This window comes from Micromesistius poutassou (genome assembly GCF_964030765.1).
Source record: "Micromesistius poutassou genome assembly, chromosome: 3".
Taxonomy (NCBI): Eukaryota; Metazoa; Chordata; class Actinopteri; order Gadiformes; family Gadidae; genus Micromesistius; species Micromesistius poutassou.
In genome coordinates, this window is record NC_140273.1 from 4,240,240 (window position 1) to 4,257,726 (window position 17,487).

Here is a 17,487-nt window from a genome sequence, read left to right on the forward strand (position 1 = left end):
GCGTCGGACGACGGGAGCGCGATGCGCTTTTGATCGCGTACGCGCTTATCTTTAAGAAACGGATCCCAGTGTGTGTGTGTGTGTGTGAGTGTGAGTGTGAGTGTGAGTGCGTGTGTGCGTGTGTGCGTGTGTGCGTGTGTGTGTGTGTGTGTGTGTGTGTGTGTGTGCTTGTGCTACAGGGTTAGCCTGAGCGCAGCGTCGCGCTGCCGCCGCCTCACCGCCGCCGGCCTCGGACATGTCGTCCAACTGTGCCAGCGCGGCGCCCCTAAGCGCCAGCAAGACCAAGACGAAAAAGAAACACTTTATAGGGCAGAAGGTGAAGCTGTTCCGTGCGAGTGAACCCATTCTCAGCGTATTGATGTGGGGTGTCAACCATACGGTAAAACCATTGGATTGTTCGTGTTGGTGCGGATGTTGGTGTGACTTGTGTGTGCGTGTGTGTGTGTGTGTGTGTGTGTGTGTGTCTCTCACGCCTGCTGTTTTGATTTAGCTGAGGCAAAAGTCTGCGTTTGGGGGGTCAGCTGCCTTGATCCATCATGTCAGCTCGGCTGCTGCTGCTGCACATCCCCCTGTGTCGATCACAAGGATGTGTGCCAATGTCTGAGTGCGCTGCGTTCAGAGAGGTTCCTGGTTCGGATCCCTTTTTAACCTGTCGGCCACTGGTGTGCGTCGTGATTTGATGTGTGTGTGGGACATGTTTCGGAAGGTGTACTGCTTAAACCCCGACTCTGTGTGCTGACTGGTACTGCTCAGCAGTGAATGCACAGCACCATGCATGCACTAATTCAGCATCTGTGTCCCTGCGTAGCCATGTCTTGAGCCGTGTTGTCGTACGCATGCCTTCCTGTGCATGCACTTAGGGAGGGGTCTGACAGACGGAGCCTGAAGTTGCAAGGCGGAGTGGCCCCCTCAACTGCAGATGCATGCATAGTCTTTTTAAAGTCAGTCGCACCCCAGACGGAATTAAGGCGGCCAGATATATATTTCAGATTAGCATTCCGTGCGTCCAATGCAATTCAGGAACGCACCTATAAATAGACCCGAAACATTGCATTCATTTTTAGTTGGGCAGAGGGGCTGTACAAAGCAGGTGAAGGTCAAGCGGCTGGTGGTCGTGCCGTCTGCAGTTTTCTGCAGCCCAGTGCCTCGGTCTGTCGCGTCTGAGTAGCAGGTGGTTGGTTTTATTTTGTATTGATCCGGTTTTTCCAGAAAATCAATCCCTCCACCTAGTGTCGCATTCATAAAATAAGTCTTTTAAATCACGTTTTATAATTACAGTAGACATCCCCTGTGCGTTGCAGTCATCCCCAAGCATCAGTCAGAAATAAGATATTTGTGCCATAATGCAGAGAAGTAAGCATTTATCACTGACAAGCAAAATCAGAGAGATAATTATCAGACACAACAGTGCCCGATTATTTTTCATATGCAGAATGCATATATACAAATGTGTTTGTAGATACCGACAAGACATTTCATTCATAACATCCCTTGTGTTGCGTGAAATCAGTGATGCTCGAGTCTCTTGGAGCACACTGAGGCGGACACTGTTATGCAAATGTTTGCTTCTTCAAAGGTGTACGGCTCCACACCGGACAATGGGTTGGAGATGGGCTGTTTGCGAAGCTTTGTGTTGATGTTAAAAGAGCATCTTGCCTCAGCCTCTAAGGTTAGGCTGGTGTATAGCAGAAGGGTGATTGCATGGCTAAACCCTAACATGCAGGCCAAATTACAAACCTCATTAGAATTGGACATGAGGCTTCTAAGGATAGTTTTGATCACATTATCGATAACACATGTAACAGTTGACCTGGATGCTTTTTAGTACAGGGATGCCTATTGTGCAGCTTTTGATGACTTTCCTTAAAATACTGCTCCCAATGCAAACAGAGACATATGATTTGACTACTTTTTGAGCATAATTTATGAAATGCTCGTGGTGCATCTTCCACTGTGAAGATGATGTGATGCTTTAAGCTGTATTCGATCATATTTAGTATCAATATACAGATATGATTTATCACTCTGACCACTGCTATTTCCTCACTGTCTACATAGTCATCTTTTATCTTCTCTGTGTGTGTTTGTGTCTGAAATTCTGTCAATCATTAGCTGAGCTTGGCTGAGTTGGGTTGTTGACTCAAACTAGGGCTTGTTGACGCGCCGTAAGCAGAAGCAGAGCTCTAGGAAGTGCTTACAGCCCTTAAACCTTAACGACTCAGGCTCCTAATTGACTTGACAGGGTCTTTCAGGCCCGCATGAAAATGATGCGTGTGTCACTTTTCACTGAAAATGTGTTTGCGCTTATGTGATCAGTTTTGTGTTGTCGTTTTTTTTTTTGTCTCTTTAAAATTACTTCATCAGCTGTATACAAGTGTGTCGTATATCTTATGCCCGCAATATGGTGGTTTTGGAATGCAATTCTAGTGCACCTTATTAATCCTCCTACTTGGAGCAATTCTCCCCTTCTGTCAATAACGTCAACTCTTTACCTCCAGCCCAACTTTTCCCCTCGGATGCTTTTGGGCCTTGTGTCTTCAGGCTCTGTTCTGATCTGTGTCTCTCCTCCACCTCCTGTAGGTCAACGAGTTAAGTAACGTGCCTGTACCAGTAATGCTGATGCCAGACGACTTTAAAGCCTACAGTAAGATCAAAGTGGACAACCACCTATTTAACAAGTAGGTACACCGGCCACCATTGGCCGCCATTCACTCTGGTGATATTCTTAGACTCACAGCAGCTTACCCAGCTAATGCGAACTCAACGAGTGACCACATCCAGGAATTCTGTTTTTGCATCTTTTCTGTGTTTGTTCTATATGAAGGGTTATTGTTGGGAGCTAAGCTGGTTCAGATCTCTCGTTTTAAATGTGTCAATCAAAAAGCACTGCACAGAATGCCCAAACGGATCTGTGACTGTAATATTTAAAATAGGATAGGCCTTGGTACACTTTCCTGGGCTTGTAACTGGGCAGCTTTGCAATGCAAATAACCCACACTGTGTAGTCCATTGGAATGGGTGTGTTTGTTATGGGAAGAGGATACTCAGCAGGTTTTTAATGATTTTTTTATTGGCTATTTGTTGACGTTTTCAACAAACTTTTGATAGCTCATATAGTTTTTTGACAGCTGATGTACATTAACATTGAGATTCATATTTATGACATTTAGCAGACGCTTTTATCCAAAGCGACTTACAATAAGAACATTTGTCAGAAGAAAGAGAAAAATGTTTGTTTGTTGTGAAGTACCAAGCACTAACAGTTGCTAGGTAAACCCATTCCCGGTATTCAACAAAGATAGCTTGGATAAGACGCTACACAATGCTAAGGAGTATTTTTAAGTGCCAGTGCCATACAATAAGTGTGTAAATGTACTTCTCTGCTCCAGACATTAAATACCATCGCTTTAAAATGCCTACAGCATTGCTTGTTAACTGTTCCGCTGTCAATTATATTGACAGTGTAGAATCCCCCAATAATTACTAGATTCTCATGCCCTGAATGAACAAAAGTATGGTTTGATAACATAACATATAACATTACAATAACATTTTCCTCTAGATTCATACAATGCAAATCATTTGGTTTCTGGACAAGCAAAGACCAGTTACATTGAAGCACATTAAACTGCCATGAGCTGCTATTACCATGAAGATCAATACCATCAACTGGAGTCAACAGATCAGACTATATTACACTTCAGCGACAAATCCCACCTGACTTGAATCTCAAAGTCATGGAACCTCCCTCGCTGCCTCACTAGTCACCTGACAACTGAAAGATGTGATGTCAACATTTTTCCTTCCCTCCTCTTTAAAAGAGGTTCATATTAGATGCAGGTGCCACTCCTTCACATTAGGCTTGCATACAACAGAACATTCCCCCTTTTCCTACCATTCCCCTGCAGTGATTCTCACGTTCTGCCATAAACCAATCCCCAAGCTCTCTTTGTAAATCAAGACAGCTTCTAAGCAAATCAACAAGTGAGTCATGTTGTTTGCAGCATACTGGAGGTCTGTGATGCACCACGATGCTGCAGATGGACCTGTCATCATCTGACACACTACCTCATACAGGATGTTGGCCAAATTGACGGGACACCAGCAAAAAAAAAAGCTGCTCAATAATACATGCTAGGGCCTGAGAATATCTGCATCCTGCTCCTCTCCTCGAGGCCATTGGGGGGAAGTGGTTCTGAGGAGTGAAAGCAGAAGTGTTCATTTTGTTTTAATGCAGCTCGACAAAGCAAGGAAGATGAAAGGCCACCATTGTCGCATAGATTAAAGGCAATATTTAAAAATAGTGTGCAAGGTTCATAAGATGGTGCATGTGCTTACTGTGCACATATCAGTCAGTCAGGTATTCATCTAGACTAGTCCTTTAGCCAGCATTCATTTAGCCAGCAGTCCTTAAGAAAGTAGTCCTTTTGGCTATCTTAATTAGAAAAGGAACATAAAATGGTTTACAAATGTATGTTATGTATTTGTATGCATTTCACGATGGAACTAAAGCACATAATGAATGAAGGTCACTCTGCAACAGAACATTTTAGCATTTTACAGCATTTACCTACTACCCATACATATTATAACAGCAGTGTTTCTGGAAAACAAAACAGAAAGAAATTAAAGATTGTTGTGACGCAGATACTTCTCCCGGTAACCACTGTGCTCTCTCCCTCCCCGCCCGCCAGAGAAAACCTTCCCAGCCGCTTCAAGTTTAAAGAGTACTGTCCCATGGTGTTCCGAAACCTCCGAGAGAGGTTCTGCATCGACGACCAGGACTACCAGGTCAGACCCGACCCGACCCAGCCTCCCTCATGGCAAATCATTCCTTCTACGAATTCTATCTGTTGTTGTCGTAACGGTTATACCAAAGTCTTCTAACTGCTGTGATCTTCCACTGTTTAGTCACGTTGATTCAACAAGGCCTGGATGGACTGTAATCTGTGATCTGTAATCTGTCATTTTGCAGAACTCTCTGACGAGGAGCGCTCCTCTCAACAGTGACTCCCAGGGCCGCTTCGGGAACCGCTTCCTGTCCAGCTACGACCACCGGTTTGTCATCAAGACGGTGTCCAGTGAGGACATCGCCGAGATGCACAACATACTGAAGAAGTACCACCAGGTAAAGGCTGTGCAGGGTGATTACAAGCCTTTTCACTGAATCTAACTGGGTTGAGCCGTATTTATTGTATTTCTTTTTAGGGTGTTGAAAGGTTTTGAAGTGGTTTAGTATTCGAAATGAATGCCGAAAAGGCACGCTAAATGTAATCATCAAGTGTCTGCTGCCGAGTTGCTGAATAGCCTAGTGTGATGTACACAAGCCAGAATATTTGCGCATTAATTCAAAAGACCTGGCCAGACCTTGACCAATGACAAACGTGGGAGCAAATAAAAATGTAGCCTGCGTTTCTCTTGCTTTCACCTCTGGGTTCATTCATCCCGTTTAGCCCACCATGCCTCTACCCTGCGGTGTACCAACCACCTCTTGTGTCTCAGTTCATAGTGGAGTGTCATGGCAACACATTGCTGCCACAGTTCCTGGGCATGTATCGGCTGACCGTGGACGGCGTGGAGACCTACATGGTGGTCACCCGGAACGTATTCAGCCACCGGCTCACGGTACACCGCAAGTATGACCTCAAGGTAGGCCTAAGAGCGTCGTGTCTGTAAAGGTTTAACAGAAGCTTAAAACATTAACCGGAAAGTTGTTGAAATCTGCCTTTGATTGGACAGCTGAAATGGGCCGTTTTGTTCCTTCACTAGGGCTTTGTGGGAAAGCTGATGGGTGCTTTCTAAATTTAGCCGTTGCCATAGCAGAAAATTAAGTGTTATTGGACAGTGTTAATAATATCGGTATGATTGACTGTTGTTTGTTTTGTAGTTAGCAGTAAGGCTAATTAGACGAAAGCTGTACTGCATGATACAGTAACGTAGCAAAGGATGATATAAACATCCTTTCTCCAACACTAACAAAATCAAGTTGTCAAATGAAAGAAGGAATAAAATAAGCCTTCTTGAAAAGCTGAATCTTAAAATGTTGTAATCTAGAGAAACTGTCACATTTTCACCACCCTAAACACTAAATAGTTTTGCGTTCATGCCGAAATCTAACCTAGGTTTTTTGTGTTCTTTATAAGTGAACAAAAAGCCATCCTTAATTTGCCCGCCAGTGCCCTTGTGAATAACACTTTCTAAAAATACAACCACTCTCTATAACAGAGAAGAGGATTATAGTGTTTGTTCTCGCTTTAAGCAAGCTGTCTTTTATGCCTGTGATCTCTCCCCTACCCAGGGTTCTACGGTCTCAAGGGAAGCCAGCGATAAGGAGAAGGTGGGTTTGAACTCTCTGATAAATCAATAGGAACAAAAGTGTCAATACTATAGGACCAAAATAAGGCACTTTGTACTGGACCACAGTGTGTTTCTCACTTAAGGAGATCCCTCTGAGCTCCAAGCTTTCATTTGTAACATTTATTCAGCAATACAACTAATGTCTTGCATTTTTGTGTGTGTGTGTGTGTCTTTCTGTACTAAATGTAATTTGGTGGATTCAAATAAATAATTCAAGTGTGTGTGTGTGTGTGTGTGTGTGTACACACATTAATGCACTGCCATAAGAAAGATGGATTCAATAAAATCCTTCACACATTCTGCCTGCATATAACTATGTGAACAACCTTTTCTCGTGCGGCCAGGCCAAGGAACTGCCGACCTTCAAGGACAACGACTTCCTGAACGAGGGCCACAAGTTACAAATAGGGGACGACAACAAGAAGTACTTCTTGGAAAAACTAAAGCATGATGTGGAGGTAGGAGACGTTTCGTGACGACGATGCGACTTATTCGGTCCGATAAAGGCTGGTGTCAGGCTGTGGTGCCTCTGACCTTACTGCTTACACCACCGTCCCTCTGCTCCAGCTGAATACATTGAATGTGTATATTGTGTCTGTATTCGTCCATGTTATTTAGGCTTTAGATTAGCTCAGTGTGGCAGATGTCAGCCTTGTAGGCCACTGATTCGGCCGGTGTTGTTTTGGTGCTTTTGGGATGGCTTGACTCAGGCGGTAGAGCGGGTTGACTTGTAACATTTACATTTAGGGGATGTTGCTGACGCTTTTATCCAAAGCGACTTACAATCATTCATTCACACATTCACACACCGATGGTGGACTCAACCACGCACGGCGACAGCCAGCAGTCAGGGTGAGGTGTCTTGCTCAGGGACACCACAACACTCAGCTAGGAGGAGCCGGGGATCGAACTAGCAACCTTTACTGGTTATGGGGTGACAGTAGCTCAGGAGGTAGGGCAGGTTGACTGGTAACCGGAAGGTTGCTAGTGAGTGTCGTGGTGTCCCTAAGCACGACACCTCACCCTAACTGCTCCTGACTCCGCCATTGGTGTGTGAATGTGTGTAGGAACCGTTGTAAGTCGCTTTGGATAAAAGCGTCAGCAAGATCCCCTAAACACCCAAAATGTGTCTTTTTGTTCGGTCCTCCCAGTTCCTGGCCACGCTGAAGATCATGGACTACAGCCTACTGGTGGGCATGCATGACGTGGAGCGGGCGGAGCAGGAGGAGATGGAGGTGGAGGCCGGCGGGGATGAGGAGGAGTACGACGACGGGATGAGCGGAGGGGCGCTCCCAGGCTCCTTCGGGACCCCCCCGGACAGCCCCGGGAACCCGCTCAACTTCGGCGGGTTCTTCGGCCCGGGGGAGTTCGACCCCTCTGTCGACGTCTACGCGATCAAGAGCCACGACGGTAAACCGGTTACGAACGTTGTGGTCCTAATGGGTTAAGCTTTGCCACTGCTGTTTTTTAAAGGGGTGCTATTACTCCCCCAGGTGTCAGTGTGGTCAGCCACTGCAAGCCGTTTGAAAATGTGCCTTTTCCTGTGTTTTAGTGACATCACAAGGGGGCGTGTTCACCTAGATGTACGCTGGATAGATCAGGTCTATCAGCCTACCCAGTGGACTGTAGCAAACGTTGCTCATCTATCCGTCATACATCTAGGTGGACACCCCCACTAGTGATGTCCCTAAAATGGTTAGGGCAGGGCAGGAAAGGGCAGATTTTCAAACAGCTCGTAATGGCTAATCACACTCGCACCTGGTGGCATGATATCACCCCTTTGAATGAGCACTGTTTCCTTGTTGCTGGGCTGAAACCCCAACAGACTGTTTTCACAGAGGTGCCCTCGTAGGGCAAACACAGGTGTTGTCCGCATCACTGATTACGGGCCTGCTGTGCACCACGGCCCGGGTAGTCTAGACCAGTGAGGATCAGTCTACTACCCATGCCCTGGTACATAAAAGGAGCAGACCCATAATTAGTGTGTCAGAGGAAGTGTCCAATGACTCTTCTGTGAAAAGGGTCTATTAAATGCCGTACAGGAAATTGGCTTAGCTTAGCACCTGGTCAGCATCCATTTAATTATTCTCTGTTCGTCTGGACCTGCCATTCAGATTTGAACATACATGCAAAACATAATGGACACTGATTTGCTGTATATATAGTTTGGTTTTAACAAAATTAGTCGCAACTAATTTTTTTCTTTTTTTTGTAATACAAAAATGGTGTACTTGGCTAAATGTCTCATCATCATCATGATGAGGTTTTATATTCTTGGTGATTCTCAGCGAAAAGGAGAGGTCCTGACTCTGTATGTTTCACTCCTCAGCTGCTGTGAAGAAAGAGGTGTACTTCATGGCCATCATCGACATTCTCACGCACTATGATGCTAAGAAGAAAGCTGCACATGCTGCGAAAACTGTGAAACATGGGGTGAGTATCGGCGGAGTATCGGTTTCCTGCACTATCCTCTGGAGTCCATTAAATTTAATTGAAACCCAGAAGATAAGTAGAATATATTTGCCTAAAAATAATTGAAAGCCCTGCCCACAGCATTTGGAAAAGCACTTTTCCTATCTAACTTAATTACAAACCAATTAATATGTGTGTGTGTGTGTGTGTGTGTGTGTGTGTGTGTGTGTGTGTGTGTGTGTGTGTGTGTGTGTGTGTGCGCGTGTGCCTCCCCTCTTAGGCAGGGGCGGAGATCTCAACGGTGAACCCTGAGCAGTACTCCAAAAGATTCTTTGAGTTCATGTCTAACATCCTGTCATAGACTCACGAGGCTCTCTGTCCGGCCTGTCAATCACTGACAACAACTTCAACCCCAAGTACACAAACCAACACCCCTAGCATCCCCCCCTTTCCCCTGGCTTAGACCCTGCGTCCCCCTCGTCCCCGACATACTCTCCTCTAGGAGCCCTTCCATGGCCAGGACCACAGACTTGACAGGAGGGAGGAGCAGAGAAACCATGCTGTTACACTGAGGCAGGGAGCTGGACTCTTTCTTGGGGGAAAAACAAACAAAACACAAAGCAACGTGCCCTCCTCTACCCCTCCCGTCCCCAGCGCCTCCTATCCATCGACCCGGCCCCCCCCTCCCCCCTGGGCCACGCTCTCTTCCGTCGCAGTGTAACGCCCGAACGGACGAAGCGTCACGCAGAATTTGGACATTTTAGTTGGAAATCTCCCTGGCCTCCATTTCTTCGGTCCCCCCAATGCCACCACCCCGATCTCCCCCACGCCAGCACGGGAACTGTGTCACTAATGCCTTGAATGAGTGTCCGCTTCTGCATTAAGCGCCTCGATAGTTCTCTCTCTGTTCAGTTTCCATTCTCGTTGTAGTATTTCTTGCACATATAAAGAACACAGACATGTGTACACGCACACACACACACACAAAACAACCGATGCAGAATAGCCATAATCGCATGACAACTGTTCAACCTATAGCCACAAGGCTTTCGTAAACAATAACAAAATAGCAAAACTAATTCGAACAGACAACAGGTGATCGATTTATGAACATATAATGGTTTTACGTAAATGAATGCAATATAAAAAAAAAAATGCATGGCTGATATGTACATGACTCCACCAGTAAGCTGAAAACAATGACCTTAGCATCTGAGTGTAATGACTAAAACAAATACCTAGGTGTTTAAATGTTACGTTGCCATATTGTTTTTGAATATTTCAGAAATTTTAATGTGAGCTCGGAGGTTTGGTCGATGGAAGAAAAAGAAAAAAAATGATCTAAAAATTCTACATCAAATACTTGTTTTATTACCATAAGAATCATTTTTATATCTTGTTTACATTAATGTAGCAATTTTGTGTTTGTATACAGTATTGTTTTGTTACCAGACATTAGAAAAGGTTACTTGAAAATGATTCATTGCATATTAAAGGGAGTTTTAACTTGGACCACGACTGGGTGTGAAAAAAGTACTTTATTATTTCAGTTACTCATCATTTTCTTTTGCCGCTTTATAGAATGACATTTGTGGGGATAACACTGGCCAAGCTGTCCTGTAAATATTGCAGACTGCGGTTTTATAGACCAGCATACTGAATGTTTTAACCTTTCAGTGTTTGCAATAGATCCAATTTCACCCTCAGTTTTGGGTGTTCATGAGCCAAATGGACAAGATTAGATTCTGGTTGAATAGGTGCATAATAGCGCATTTTTATTATTATTGTAGATCCCTTTTATGTGTTACAAAGAAAGACAAACCAGAATAGATTATTGGCCCAAAGGTCTTTTATTGACCAATATGAATAACAAAAAACATACAAGCATGGGATATTTTATACAAATCGGGTAGTCGTTCAGGCTGCAGAACAGAAGGGCTCTAGTCCATCCTGGCTTTCAGGGTGCGTGTGGTGATCTTGTCCTTCTCACTGCCAAGTAGAACAAAAAACAGGATTTTTTTTATAGCGTCATCCAATGGACCGGTGATGATCTCGACTCAGTGCCTGGTATAATTTTATTTATTTATTTAAGGTTTTATTTGAATAGGGACAGATACAAAAACATAGATAAGTGTGAAACATGTGTCATCTGATGTATGCATCATAGTGTTTTTACCCAAAGCTAATTCACGACACTTGTCCCTAGGAGGGCTTTTGGTTAAAAATAATACAGATTAACATTATTAAAAATAGGAAAATGGAAGGGAGATAAAAATGGAAGAGAAAATAAGACATACAGAGAGCACAGCGTAAAAAATAAATATGAGAGCAAGATTGTTGCTGAATTAGCCACAATTGTGTGTTTCTTTTGAATGTGGAAAATGTAGGGATACGTTTCAAGTGGTCTGGCAGCGAGTTCCATAACTTTGTCCCTTTTATTGAAAAGGCAGTTTGAGCAAAAGATGTTCTGCGGAAGGGGATACTACAATTGCCTTTTGACATTGCTCGGGTGGTGGATCTTGTACCACTTTGTAGTCTTGTTATTGTCTTGCAGAGTAGTTGAGGAGCAGCGTTATTTAGGCATTTGTAGACCAATTTAAGGGACTTTAGATACAACTGGAAGAAGACTAATGGGTCTATAGTTAGAGGTAATTTCAGCATCTCAAGATTTAAAAACTGCTCATTACCTGAGCAGTTTTCCACCCATCTGGGAATTGCCCAGATTTATTGGAAATATAAATAAGATGGGTGAGAGGCTGGACTAGAATGCTACTATATTTCTTAAAAAAAAAGCTGTGTCAAGGTTATAAATATCTTTTGAGTAGGTGGTGTTAAGGTCATGTATAGCTTTTAGGACAGCTGTCTGATCAACCTCCCTGAGCTGAAATGAGCTATCTTGATCGTCAGGCATGTCTATTGTTGTTAGGCCAACATCATTCCTGCTGGAAAAACCTGAGGCAAGGTTTTTAACAGATTCTATGAAGAAATGATTTAACTCGTTTGAGACTTGTGTACAATCAACCTTTGGATTTAATAGGCTATTTAGTTGCTTCCAGATAATTTTGCCATTTACTTTGGCCTCTGCTAGAGCATCGAAATAATTAAAAAGTAAATTAAAGTAAAAGTAATAATTTGATTTGGACATTCTGAGTTGTTTAACCACTTGATTACGCAAGCCTTTAAATAGTTTCAAATCAATGTCACTACGAGTTTTGATAAAAGTTTTCAGGGCATAGTCCCTCCTTTTCATTCATTTTCGAATATTATCATTTATCCATGGTAGCTGAAGATTTCTGATTTTGATTCATAAACCTTGGCAGTTGTTTCTTTGTGAGTTTTCTTTCCACCAATGTCAAGTTATGATCAGATAGGCCAGTGACTAAAGGCTCCACTTACATGACTTGGACAACCACCCCCATGCCAGACACGGCATCACGGTCCACGGCGTTCAGCATGGCCTGGGAGATGGTCTCAAACAGGTCCTCGGGCTCCTGCACACATCAAGATATGATTCTCCGATCAATGATCCCAATATCAAATCTGCTAGCGGGTTGAGATTTTGCAATGATTGAGCAGTGAACAAGTATTTGAAGATTCATGTAATTCAATTGAAACGGTGCAAAATTAAGAAATAATGTAACGCATGTCGTCCATCAAATTGTTTGTGTCTTTGCGTCTGCTGCATAAAACGTCTTTGCATAATAAATTAAATCTAATGCCTTGAGGGAGTGGTAGCAATAACACAAAGCCAGAAGACAAATGGACAAGAATGCAAAGCTACCCTATTATTACAGAGAGCAAAACACGTTTTATAATCCCAACCCCGTCCCTGGCTCCTCCTAGCTGAGTGTTGAGGTGTCCGTGAGCAAGTCGCCTCACCCTAACTGCCGCCTTGCATGGTCGCCACCGCCGTCGGTGTGTGGATGTATGAATGTGTGCATGAATGGGTGAATGTTAGGCACTATTGTTAACGATTTGAGTGGCCACTGGTTATAAAAGCGCAGTATAAATGCATATTTACCATTTAACTACGGCGCCACACTCACCATGTCGGGCTCCCACAGAGATTCACACATGCCGTACATCTGCTCGGAGCAGGTGCCGCTCACAACGAAGTCCTCTGTGACCATGGGGCAGCCGATCAGATCCAGCGAGCAGATGAAGGGTTCGTACGTCTTGGGGTCCAGGCCAGCGATCACAGGCTCGATGTAGTATGGGCCAAACCTAGTGAGAGGAACATGGAGGTGTTATGTTAGCACTACAGCACTTTAGTTGTACGATGAGAGTCAAGAATTAAAAATAAAAAAAAGACTTGTTGAGTTGAGTTGAAAATCCTCAACTCAAAAAATAAATAAAAAGGTCAAACTTTTCCTCAACTCTGTTTCAAGTTTAAATGATTTAACTTTCTTTTTTTTCTTTTAAGAGTCAAGTTCAGTGGGACATGGGTTCTAGTTTGATCGACCACTTGTAGAAATAAATGTACCATAGAACACAATATAACTAAATAGACCAACTCACCTCTTCTCGTAAAGCAGGTTGGAGACCATGCTCATAAAGGTTTTGGGCTTGATCTGGCGCCCTTCTTTCAGCTCATAGAGGTTCAGTCTGAACTTTAGCCTCTGGGATCTGAACACAACAAAATGACAGCAAATTACAAACCTCTCCACATGTATTGTGTTAATCATGTTTTTAATTAATGATGGCTATTAATGGCTTAATATTTCCAATATATTTATTGGGTATAATATTTGGAAAATCGTCAAATATTAATTAATTTGTTAACCATAACCCAATCTATTTTTGTTTATTTGCTTCTTATACATATGACAAATTGTATCAATTTGTTCAGCTAACCATCCACAGTGGAAGAGACTTCAGAAGGATACTCACACTGTCTGTACATCAGTAGCAAGTCCAGCCAGGCCAATATACAGCCTGTCTCCCATGGGGAAGATCTTCTGGAAATCTGTTGTGACCATTTGGGCTTGGATGCCGAATCTGCGGTCTGCTGCGATGGCCACACAGTTCTTCCCCCGCATTGCCATTACGGCTCCACCGTTATAGGACATAATTGACTGGGGAAGAAAGAGAAAGGAGATGAAAAAGGGTCCTAAATTGTGCTATCTCGATATATTCCGAGATTTTAAATTGGTGAAAGCCTTGTTTGGGGACTGACAACATCCTTTGAATTGTTGAAGCTACTGACAAATATATTGGTTGAAATATGATGAATTGGAATGACTGGCTGCTGTTAACAACTGTATATGGGTAGTGTGGTGTCATCTCATGACCTGTGTTTGAATGAATGAATCACAAATTTAAAAAAAAAAAAACGCTATTAGCAATTTAGTATGGTTAAAATAAACATAGGTGTGTATCTTACTGATAGATATGGTTCAATACTTAAGCATAGTACTATGGATGGTTGGTTACTCAAGCATAGTGTGTATAGTTCAATACTAAGGAACACTGTGTGGTTTAATACTAAAGCACACTGTGTATGGTTCAATTATGAAATACACTGTATGGTTCAATGCTAAAGCACACCGAGTATGATTCAATACTACAGCACACTGTTTATGCTACATAGCTTCCGGCTAGTAGCCGGTTATTTTACCCTTTAATGCCGTAATAACTGATTATTTAATGCCATGCTTACGTCACCATCAAAAAAGCAATCACATAAAACCAAAACCAGAAATATAACATGCCAAATATATGAATAATATTGTATTACTTCAATCTAAAACGAGATCATTTTAGCTAGCCTAGCATGATGCTGCAAGTGACAACACTGGCTAACGCGGAGGCTAACTCGAACATAGCACTAGGTAGCTTTGTTTGTTAGTTGCACTCTTTAGAGCCGTTTTTACATAAGTAGCTGATATAACATCAGCCTGACAACAATTATTTTTCATAAAAACTTTCTTACCATGATGGATACTTTAGAGGATTGCTTTTTGTCAACCCGGTTTCTGCTAGCCCCGTACGGTGACTAGTACACGATTCTGACTGACGCTGTGCTGAACGACGTCACGGAATGCGTCACGGCGATTGGCTGAGTAAAGTTTCATTTGCAGTAAACCCTGTTGTAATTGGACGATTTCTGGACGTCTTCGGTTAAAGTGAAAGCAAAGTAGGAACAATTGGAGATTGCTATTCTTTCGGGCGTCGTATAGTTCACGTACATATTAAAATCAGCATGAGCTTTACCAAACAAACTCTAACTAATTTACATTAAAAAGTAACTTGATACATGTAAACCTCATTTCAACATTTTAATTATTTAAACCTACACATGTGAGATGAGATCAATTTCGTATTCCACACATATTATTCTTGGTTAGAATAATCCAATACTACAATTTTGCTTCTCTTTGTGACAAACCCCTTCTAGACTGCACAAAGAACCACAATAAAGAGTCTACCCCAGTTTACATAAAGTTCATCTGTTTAATAAAATCACTTTAGAGTACATAGATTCAGAAAGAGATTGACAAAATCCACATGGTACAAATCCTAAAACCAAAACAATATATACACTGTTGAACAATATACTGTACAAAATTGAGCCCACAGATGAAAGAAGAAATAGCCTTCAAGCGCTTGCGAATAACCATAGGTGGCACAGGAGCTACACACTGTGCTCGGATGAAACCCAAGACTGAAATCACAGGAGTGGCCCCCATCCTAACACGGTTCTAATACAGTCAGCAATGCTCTCTTACAAAGGCCGTTCTACCACTAATGAATGAAGGTCATATTTTCTGTGTGTTCATCATCTCCTCATGAAGTTCTTTTCCAGCGACGCTTTGGTGCGCTGAATGGAGTGGATGTTCCTCTTCACTCGGTCCTCCAGGGAGGAGGTGGCCGCGCTTTCCAGCTTCATGTTGCTGAAGGGGGAAATTACACGTTTTAGTACTGTGCCCTGTATGTGTTTATGTGTGTGACGTAAGCACAAAGGATGCAGAGAGAATGTGTTAATGGACAAATGCTTATGCCAGAAAGATTTACTATCTGATAAAAGTTCATATATAATAAACATTAATTAATACAATAATACAAATTGTTTGTATTGTTGTATTTATGAGTAACAGTTTTTAAATAGTTTAGGTATGGTTGTTAAAACGTTAAGGTTTACTAATGACAGAATGCAAGGTATACCAAATAGAAAAGATATAGTTCAAAACACATTGAATGAACACTTACTGAATGAATCCAGCATGGCGGACATGCTTGACACCTTGTTCCTCTTCCTTCTCCTGCTCATCTTGTTTCTTGTATCTCTTCACGTTGACCATCCTCTCTTCGTCCCTCTGCTTAGCAAAGCCCATCATCTCCAGCCTTCTGTTCTCTAGCTCCTCAGCCGAGAGTTGCCTGTGATGACAAATGATGGCATGTTAGAATCAAACTCAATGGAATGGGTTCAATAAGACCAGGTGATAAGAGTTTAAAAACGGTTTTATGACTCTGCACGAAGCAATACCCCCGAGAATGAATGAACCATCATTTCACAAAGTGACTGCTTCTAGATCGCTATTCTAGCTGGGAACAGATCTGTGATGCTAAATAGCAAAGTCTTAAAAAAGTCTTAAAATCATATTGCATGATATATATTTTGGTGTCTTGCTAAGGGACACCTCAACCCTCTAGGAGGGTTAGCTAGGAGGAGCTGAGGATCAAACTAGCAACCTTCTGGTTAAAAGTCAACCCGCTCTACCCCCCGATATACTGTCGCCCATGATAATATGTGGACTTACTTGGACCGATGGCTCCTCTGTCTCTGGTACCGCTCCCTCTGCGGGCTAGCAGGTCTGTGGTAGACCTTGCTGTCAGAGTGGTGGGAGGAGTGGTTTTCTGTGCCATTCCGTTTGGGAGAGCGGGACCGGCTTCTCTCCCGACGGCCCGGTTGGGTAGAGGGGGCAGAGGACTGGTGAGGTCCACTGGCTGGTAACTGAAAGGTGAGGAAATTGTTTTATTCAACTGTTGGTCCGTCTGTAACAAGACAATTACTCAACCAACAAATGGGTGTTACTCACTAGAAGTCCATAGCCAGGAATATTCTGGGAGTTGGGCCTGTCAGTGTGTCTGGATTTCTCTTTTTTGGAATGTGATCTAAGGATAAAAAAACAACAGATACCATCAATATTTATCATGAAGCAAACAACACTTACAGCTACACACCAAAAAGCATGTATGAACTCTAAATACTGGTACATACTAGCGTGGCCCTCAAATAAGATTTCTCATCGTCTTATCTGATTTTTCAGGCCAGACCCAATGTTAACTAACAAGCTTATCATATCGAAATATTTGTTTATATACTGTATATGCAGCAGTCTTATGTACAATAATATAGACTAATAATATAATACATCTATGAAATCAAACAGTGGTCGGTGTCTGTGGGAACAGAGAGACGTCAGATTAGGCACGGTAATCACATCAGATCATGACAAAACCTGCATCGATACAGAGCATGTAGACGCTGATGTTTCTCTGATTACAAATGTTAAATATATTTGAATATTGCGTTTTAGCATAGGCTGAAGAACAAATGGGGCACCACTCAATTTAGCAGAACTGCGGAAATGAGTACCAATGGAGAAAATCATGAAACTTTACAGAGCTTACGGAGTAGAATAAGCTCTACTGCAATAAGAAAACAATAGGAAAGTGCTACTAGCATGACACAAAGGAGTTATTCTATAGAGGAAT

The 17,487-nt window shown here is 42.7% G+C and overlaps 3 protein-coding genes across 3 annotated transcripts in view; 1 reads left to right on the forward strand and 2 right to left on the reverse strand.

Annotated features, from left to right (window-relative positions):
- The first annotated feature begins 231 nt into the window (after window positions 1–231).
- On the forward strand, window positions 232–10,281 carry LOC311340986 (phosphatidylinositol 5-phosphate 4-kinase type-2 beta-like). The gene is made up of 10 exons (XM_084465903.1): window positions 232–379; window positions 2,581–2,678; window positions 4,695–4,791; window positions 4,976–5,128; window positions 5,503–5,649; window positions 6,299–6,337; window positions 6,702–6,815; window positions 7,509–7,767; window positions 8,687–8,790; window positions 9,050–10,281. The coding sequence occupies exons 1-10, from the start codon at window positions 236–238 to the stop codon at window positions 9,128–9,130; spliced, it is 1,236 nt and encodes a 411-aa protein (XP_084322029.1). The 5' UTR covers window positions 232–235; the 3' UTR covers window positions 9,131–10,281.
- Window positions 10,282–10,598: 317 nt separating this feature from the next.
- psmb3 (proteasome 20S subunit beta 3) lies at window positions 10,599–14,806 on the reverse strand. The gene is made up of 6 exons (XM_084465906.1): window positions 14,702–14,806; window positions 13,660–13,844; window positions 13,288–13,395; window positions 12,816–12,993; window positions 12,166–12,260; window positions 10,599–10,758 (listed from the first exon to the last, which is right to left on the reverse strand). The coding sequence occupies exons 1-6, from the start codon at window positions 14,702–14,704 to the stop codon at window positions 10,710–10,712; spliced, it is 618 nt and encodes a 205-aa protein (XP_084322032.1). The 5' UTR covers window positions 14,705–14,806; the 3' UTR covers window positions 10,599–10,709.
- Window positions 14,807–15,208: 402 nt separating this feature from the next.
- Window positions 15,209–17,487, reverse strand: part of cwc25 (CWC25 spliceosome associated protein) — a 4,144-nt gene continuing 1,865 nt past the window's right edge. Inside the window, exons 6-9 of the mRNA XM_084465302.1 lie at window positions 16,809–16,884; window positions 16,530–16,723; window positions 15,979–16,146; window positions 15,209–15,662 (exon numbers count right to left, since the gene is read on the reverse strand). Of these exons, the coding sequence (XP_084321428.1) occupies window positions 15,548–15,662; window positions 15,979–16,146; window positions 16,530–16,723; window positions 16,809–16,884 (553 nt within the window). The 3' untranslated portion in view covers window positions 15,209–15,547. The remainder of the gene's footprint in view (window positions 15,663–15,978; window positions 16,147–16,529; window positions 16,724–16,808; window positions 16,885–17,487) is intronic.

Coding starts and splice junctions, on each gene's coding strand:
- LOC311340986 (XM_084465903.1), top strand. CDS start 236: ATGTCGTCCAACTGTGCCAGCGCGGCGCCCCTAAGCGCCAGCAAGACC. Junction 5,129..5,502: donor TACTGAAGAAGTACCACCAG/GTAAAGGCTGTG, acceptor CTTGTGTCTCAG/TTCATAGTGGAGTGTCATGG. Junction 6,338..6,701: donor AAGCCAGCGATAAGGAGAAG/GTGGGTTTGAAC, acceptor TCGTGCGGCCAG/GCCAAGGAACTGCCGACCTT.
- psmb3 (XM_084465906.1), bottom strand. Junction 13,396..13,659: donor GCTACTGATGTACAGACAGT/GTGAGTATCCTT, acceptor TGTTGTGTTCAG/ATCCCAGAGGCTAAAGTTCA. Junction 12,994..13,287: donor AACCTGCTTTACGAGAAGAG/GTGAGTTGGTCT, acceptor TCCTCTCACTAG/GTTTGGCCCATACTACATCG.